Raw genomic sequence first — 6,732 nt, 5'->3', positions numbered from 1 at the left:
TGTGAAGACTAGACAACTGGATCAGAGCATCACCAAAGCTACAGGTTATGTTGGCTTTTCCTGATATGCAGTTTTAGTACCTACCAGGAAGGGTCCATAAGGGTCCAAAAAGGGTCCCTTTAGTTCTGCTTTAAGGGTTGCTTAAATGATCCAGCCCCCCAAAAAACCACAGTATTACTTCTGGCACTCATTCTTTGATAGATCAGAGCTGTTTTGAGAGCACTTAATGAATGCACAAAAAGTTAGGTGTATGTGAAACAGTTGCTTCAGTTTTAGTAGCAAGATCCCACCAGAGAGTCTCTCTTCTTCATCTTACAGAAATCTCAGGTTTTTATTATTGTCATGGTATTCACACCAGTCAGGTTAGTTGACATGCATTCTGAAATGCAAGTGTTCTTTTTCTTTATAATAAATATATAACTTGTAGTGTAAAAACAATAGGAGAAATGGATGTTTTTAGTCACTTCTAAGTAAAATTAAATGACTTGTTTTTCAGGATCTCTGAGATGGCTAATGCAGCAGCTGAGAATCCAGAGCCACAATCAGATTCAAAGGGAGAATCTAGGTTTCCTAAGGTGGATGGTGACTATCCACTAAAAGTTCTTTACTGTGGAGGTATGATTTATCAAGCTGTACTATATTTTCTCCAGGAAGGATTTGTGTGTCTACAATTTGTAATAAATAACATGGGTCTTTTAGGGCCCATGTAAAGTAATATTGTAGTTAAGTCAGGGCTGTAGAATACAATAAAGCCTTTCCTTTTCACTCCTCAGTTTAATGTACTTTTACGTTTTTAATTTTTAAAAAAGTAATAAGGTGTTTTCTGAATTGTTTTTAAAACACCCAATTTATTATTATTATATTAAACTGTTTAAACATATTACGTTACATGTACATTACATAGGGGTTGCAAATGACAGACAGATGTATTGTTTTAACTCAAATTTTTTTTTTTTATTTCTCCTTCACAGTGTGTTCATTGCCAACTGAGGTAAGCAAAATCAATCCATTGGGGGGGGGGTTGCCATTTAAAGTAAAGATTTAACAAAACACAATGTCAGTTTGAACACCTGCATGCCCCCGTTATGGGATTGTAAAACCCCCTTGCAACACCGTATATCCATATTACCAGTTATCCCCCTTGATTCTCATTCTTCCATCACAGTGTGCTCTAATATTACATTGCTCTTCTGATCATTAGACAGTGCTTAAGCCTAACAATTGGCTGCTAAACCCAAGCATGGTCACAAAAGAGGAAGAAGCAGTGGGGATCGCTGGTATGGAGAGTATAGGGGATGGGTGGTGGGGAGAAGGTGTCCCTTTGGAGAGACACTGTCACTTTGCCCTGCATAGGCAGGAAGACAGAGTCTATTTAAAGTTTCATGATGCTTTTTTCAGAACAGAGCCCACCCATGAAACATCATGAAGGGATCAGGCCAGAAACTTGTACTGCCTGCATTAGTCAGACAATGTTGGCCTCCACTCCTATATAGGAGCCTTGCCCTGTGTTGGGTAACAGCCAACTGATGACTGAACATTTAGGAGCTGAAGGAGACGCTAGTTTAACAGCTGTCATTTTATGTATTTAACTCATCTAGAAATCTGTCTAATTACTTCTGTCAGGCCTCATGCTTTTTTTGTAATTAGAATTTATCACCATCTGTATATAATACCACATACCGCATATATGCACCCCTAGTTAGTGACAGTGAACATATGCATCATGCACATACATATGATAAGCTACCTGGTCATATGGTAATACCTAATACATGTATAAGGTATACCCTGAAAGATTTGTTTTCTTTAGTTTTATTGAGTTTTAGTAGCAGAGATATAGATAATTCTGAACATATGGTACAGCAGTAATTTATTGGTAGTATAGCTAAATCATTCGTCTTTTGAGAAACAGCTCTGTCGCTCAAATGAGTGAGAGCATGGGGTATGTTGAAGAAGAATTTATAAAAACTATATATAGGGAGGAAAATGTTCTGTTATTATGCTGTATGAGCAGATCTACCACAATTTCCTCAAGCTTCTCTGTATACAACCCACCCACTCTCCTGTCAAAGACTCAGTTCTGGAAGGGAGAGTGGGCGGGTTCTGGCATCATTACGTCACTATGGGGGGAAGTTTCTTCCCCTTTGATTGACACCTGGCTCCCCGCGCATGTGGAGCCGGTAAATTTAGTGGTCCGTCAGCCTGAAAAGGTTGCCAACCACTGCCCTAGAAGGTTTATGCTGTCCATAGATTGGTCACTTTTCTGTTTTACCCTGCAAGTCCATTGGAATGTTTCTTTAGATCAGTCATAAAACCATTTTGAATTTGTGAACTTGATCACATAGAATATAAAAACAAATAAAAAATTTCATAAAGGGGGGTGTAAATTAGTAAACAGTTCCCCTCTTTATTACATATAAATGGAATGTTCTCCTATGGAAGTTCTTTAATATTTTAAAGATTACTTTTCCTTTTTGTTTCCACTGGGGATTTGTCCTTATCTGTTCTGTTTTGAAACTTTGAAATCATATTGATGTATTTCTTAGGGAATGCACTGTATCATCTAATACTTGGTGGTGTCATATGTATTCCAGTTGAAAATTTAGGATGCTCTGTGATCTACCATGGGAAGCGTTCCTCAACATGCTGAAAGTATTTTTGCATCTAAGTTAATTTAACAGCCACTTGCAATTTTTTAACTTGTATTGTTTAATGTCAGATTCACCTACTTGCATCTCTCTCGTTTTAGTACTGTGAATACATGCCAGATGTAGCAAAGTGCAGACAGTGGCTTGAGAAGAACTTCCCAAAGGAGTTTGCTAAACTTACATTAGGTGAGATTAACATGTACTTTATTAAATCTCAAAGAATGCTTTAGGAAATTTTCTAGTTGGTACATCTATCTGCAGGAATTTGTCACTTAAGACTTATTATAACACCGTTTTACTGTACAGGGATATCAGCATTGGGGAAACAGTTTTCTGTTCTGATAAAGTTGGTTTCCCCATGCCTAAAACTCTCTCTGCTCTTTTTTGTACTGCTGCCTTATCTGCACTCCCTTCCTCTCTGATTTTTTTGGCTTAAATGTTCTTACCAGAAGACTTCAATCTTGCTAGTAGAGCTTGGACTGTCATATGGGCAGCACTATTTTGGTATACACAAGGACCCATTTTAAAGAATAGTGTCTTAAATGATCTTTTGTGCATGTTTCTTGGCCACCAGTAGTTGTCATGGTTTTAAAATGTAAAGTATGTAACAAACTAAAGTCTCCCACAGTGCCATTTACTGGTGTGACCCAATTATATTCAGAGATTATTTTTTCCAATGGTATTTTGAGGGGTGAAAAAATAAAAAAAATCTCAGTTTATACTTCAGTATGAACACTAAGCAATGAAAAATCCATTTAACGAACCCACTGTTAAGTGTTTTGCACTTAAAACTCATTTTGTCAACACAGTTACCAATGTTCACTTACTACAAGATGCTAATGTTACATTTTTGTTTTCAAAAGCATTTTTTTACTTTTCAACTCCTGACAGAACTATGATTTCAACAGGGAAAAGGTAGACTCTTATTGCTGTCCATTGTTAATTGGGGAGATTTTTTTTCTAGTGTTTGGTCCTAATGTTTGAGACAAGTCATAATGGAAAATCTTTTCAGTAAGAAGTGGAAACAGGTTTATATTACATTATTAAACATGAAGAAAAAATGTTCTCTGCAAAATGGTAATTTTCTATGAATAAGGTATTTATAAAGCTGTTATTTGGTAGTGTGGTCAATTTTTGAAATCTTTCTGGTGTTCTAACCACTCACTATTCTATCCAAACCAAAAAGGTTTGTTATACTATAACATCTATTGGTGTTGTATGAGGAGATACATCAGTAGAATTACGCGATTCTGCTTCCCCCTAATCATCTGTATTTTTGGTTGATTTAAAGGGAATTCACCTAAACAGGAAACTACTATTGAGGGTCAAGGCACAGCCGGTGAAGAGGAAGAAAAGAAGAAACAAAAAAGAGGTAAAATGTGCTGTATTTGTCACTGTATTAAGTGAGAAGAGGCACATTCACATCACTCAAGTTAGCCACAGTCAGATGCCAGTTAAAATTTACTCACAGCTTTATAATAATAAGACCTACCTAAAATGTCCATTTAGTTAGTCCATAATCTAGGCAGTTGCCTTTGATTTTTTTAATCTGAAACAAAGTGGACTTTTATTTCTTTTTGAAACTGAATTTTTATTGAAATTTTTAAACAAGTACAACAAAAAACAAACATAGCAAAACAGGTATGGGATCAATATACACAGAGCAGGACAAATAGTCCCAGGGCTCAAATAATTTCAAATTTGCCCACTTTGTTTTGGAGAAGGGCTGTAAGGTATTCCATCAGACGAACATTCCTAATTCGAGTATATAGGTCCTCCACAGAAGGAGGGAGATTGAATTTCTATCTAGCTGAGATCAGGGTGCGAGCTGCTACTAAAATATGGGTAGCAAGTTTACTAGCAAGTTTGGGGAGACCCATGAAGGGCAACCCTAATACCTGATCTAGTAGGAGCTGTTGTTGGGTCACATCCTGAAGCAATTTTCGGACACGGTCCCAATAACTTTGAATAATGGGACAATACCAAAATATATGTTCCAGGGTACCCCTCTGGGTCCTGCATCGCCAGCAAATAGAGTCCCCAGGGGGAAACAACTTATGCAAGACATATAGCGTATGGTACCATCTAAAAATTATTTTGTATAAATTTTCCTTGTATAAGGTGCGGATTGGTCTTTTAAGTGCTGCTTCCCAAATATCCGACCACTCATCACTATCCAGTGTACGGCCTAAGATAAATTCCCCATGTACCCATATGGACTTTTATTTCTAAAATTATTTAGGTGAAAATGAATTGTGTGCTAAAAAAAACACTTGCCTTTAACTCGCCTCCAAGTGCCAGTGATGAAATTACAGCCCATGTATTTCTTTTAAAGACAAATGCCAGGGGAAAAATAAGTACGGTTGTCCCCTCTCTAGGAGGAGCTTGAAAAGCAAATACTTTCCAAATTACCCACTCCGTTTTTCACTCAGCTGGGAACAACCGGGTCCTTGAAGGCGCTGCTCTTCTTAGCTCTGTTGGTCAAAGGCATTCTTACTTTATTATGAACATTGTAGTATAAACACAATGCAGCAGTAGCAGCAGTAATGAGAATGAGGGTCTGTCCATAACCTGGAGGGTTGGAGAACAGAAAGGAATGCCTGCAGCCTGGGAAGAAGTAAGGGGTAGGGGAATTGTAGTAACTTTTTCTGTTCAGTATATGCAGACCACATACAGAGGACTGTATGGAACTTGACTTTGGTTGTCAGGCAGAAGCAATTGCAGATATATGTAGTGACAATAAAACTACAATATGAAATTTTGGGAATGGCTGATTGTGATTTTGAAAGTTTAGACGTCAGCCAGCCTCTGAACCAAGCGTATCTTTTGTAAATCATATTGGTCCCTCATCAATAAAGTGAGCTAGTCACACTAACACACAAGGGGTGCCCTGACTGACCCACACTTTCATATTTATGCAGGTGGCAGAGGTCAAATTAAACAGAAGAAGAAAACTGTACCTCAAAAGGTTACAATAGCCAAAATCCCTAGAGCAAAGAAGAAATATGTGACAAGGGTATGCGGTCTGGCAACGTTTGGTAAGTTTAGAAGTATTCTAGAGTTGTTGTTCAGCTTTTATAATATTGTTGACTATCTTACTGAGTCTTTGACCTTTTATTTGCAGAAATAGATCTCAAAGAAGCACAAAGATTCTTTGCTCAAAAATTCTCCTGTGGTGCCTCAGTGACGGGGGAGGACGAAATCATCATTCAGGGAGACTTCACAGATGATATTATTGATGTAATACAAGAAAAGTGGCCAGAGGTAATTTATACTTATATTCTAAGTGCACAAAAATGTCTTTGCAGGCTCATGGACTCAGAAATCAGATCTAGAATTTAGTGTTTTGGTTTGCATTAAATTTGCTGAGTTGCATTAAGCTGATACACTATGCACACAGCACAGTTCTGTCTTGCAGGAAAAGGAACCTACATTACATCACTAAATTATTACTACGGCAATTTTACTTACTCACCCAAGATGTGACAGGACAGTATCTCGATGCTCTTGCCTGCTATCAGCATGCGCTTTGAACTACAGCACACCTATTTCTTACCCAGTCTCTGATGTGTAGGGACTGCAAGAGGCTGAAGAAGTCAATTTTAGTTACTTAGAATACAGAAATTTAGTAAAATATATTTAATGTCATATTTGTAGATAGAATTACATAAATATGTGCCATTTCAACCTTCTTGGAGTTCAGTTTTGGCCGTTGTGGTGTGTTAAATGCAGATGTTTGATGCATGTTAGTTTGTGTGTTAACACATGTTGTAATAGGACAGCCTATTGTATTTCATGGATTACTCAACACATCACAAAAAGCTAAAAATTGTGCATTCAACAATATTAGCAGCACGCCTCTATGGTACCAATACACAACTTCAAAATGCATGAAGGTAACCCCCAGATGTTTTTTGCTTTTTATAACCATACTGGGATCTGTTTCAAATATTTAACTAATTTATGCCCTTGGGGTATCCCCCAATTCTGAGCTTGGATGTGCCTAATATAATTTGGTTTGTGGTAATGTATGTAATACTTTAGTCTCAGAAATAGCATTTCTACAACTTAAGCCTGCAGTTGC

At 37.4% G+C, this 6,732-nt stretch overlaps 1 protein-coding gene across 1 annotated transcript; it reads left to right on the top strand.

Moving 5' to 3' along the window:
• The first annotated feature begins 460 nt into the window (after positions 1-460).
• Positions 461-6,005, top strand: LOC140344860 (density-regulated protein-like). Its single transcript, XM_072432059.1, has 6 exons — positions 461-615; positions 972-991; positions 2,750-2,834; positions 3,940-4,020; positions 5,570-5,686; positions 5,773-6,005. Exons 1-6 carry the CDS (start codon positions 507-509, stop codon positions 5,988-5,990), a joined length of 630 nt encoding a protein of 209 aa, XP_072288160.1. The 5' UTR covers positions 461-506; the 3' UTR covers positions 5,991-6,005.
• The last annotated feature ends 727 nt before the right edge of the window (positions 6,006-6,732 follow it).

Source organism: Pyxicephalus adspersus, unplaced genomic scaffold (assembly GCF_032062135.1).
Source record: "Pyxicephalus adspersus unplaced genomic scaffold, UCB_Pads_2.0 Sca100, whole genome shotgun sequence".
Taxonomy (NCBI): Eukaryota; Metazoa; Chordata; class Amphibia; order Anura; family Pyxicephalidae; genus Pyxicephalus; species Pyxicephalus adspersus.
The sequence above is the reverse complement of the archived record's forward strand: the minus strand, read 5'-3'. Positions and strand labels throughout refer to the sequence as shown.

What these genes read in the sequence shown, in the direction of transcription:
- LOC140344860 (XM_072432059.1), top strand. Translation starts at nt 507, where the DNA reads ATGGCTAATGCAGCAGCTGAGAATCCAGAGCCACAATCAGATTCAAAG. An exon ending in TGTGTTCATTGCCAACTGAG is followed by an intron (nt 992 to 2,749) that starts GTAAGCAAAATC and finishes CTCTCGTTTTAG; the next exon opens with TACTGTGAATACATGCCAGA. An exon ending in AAAGAAGAAACAAAAAAGAG is followed by an intron (nt 4,021 to 5,569) that starts GTAAAATGTGCT and finishes ATATTTATGCAG; the next exon opens with GTGGCAGAGGTCAAATTAAA.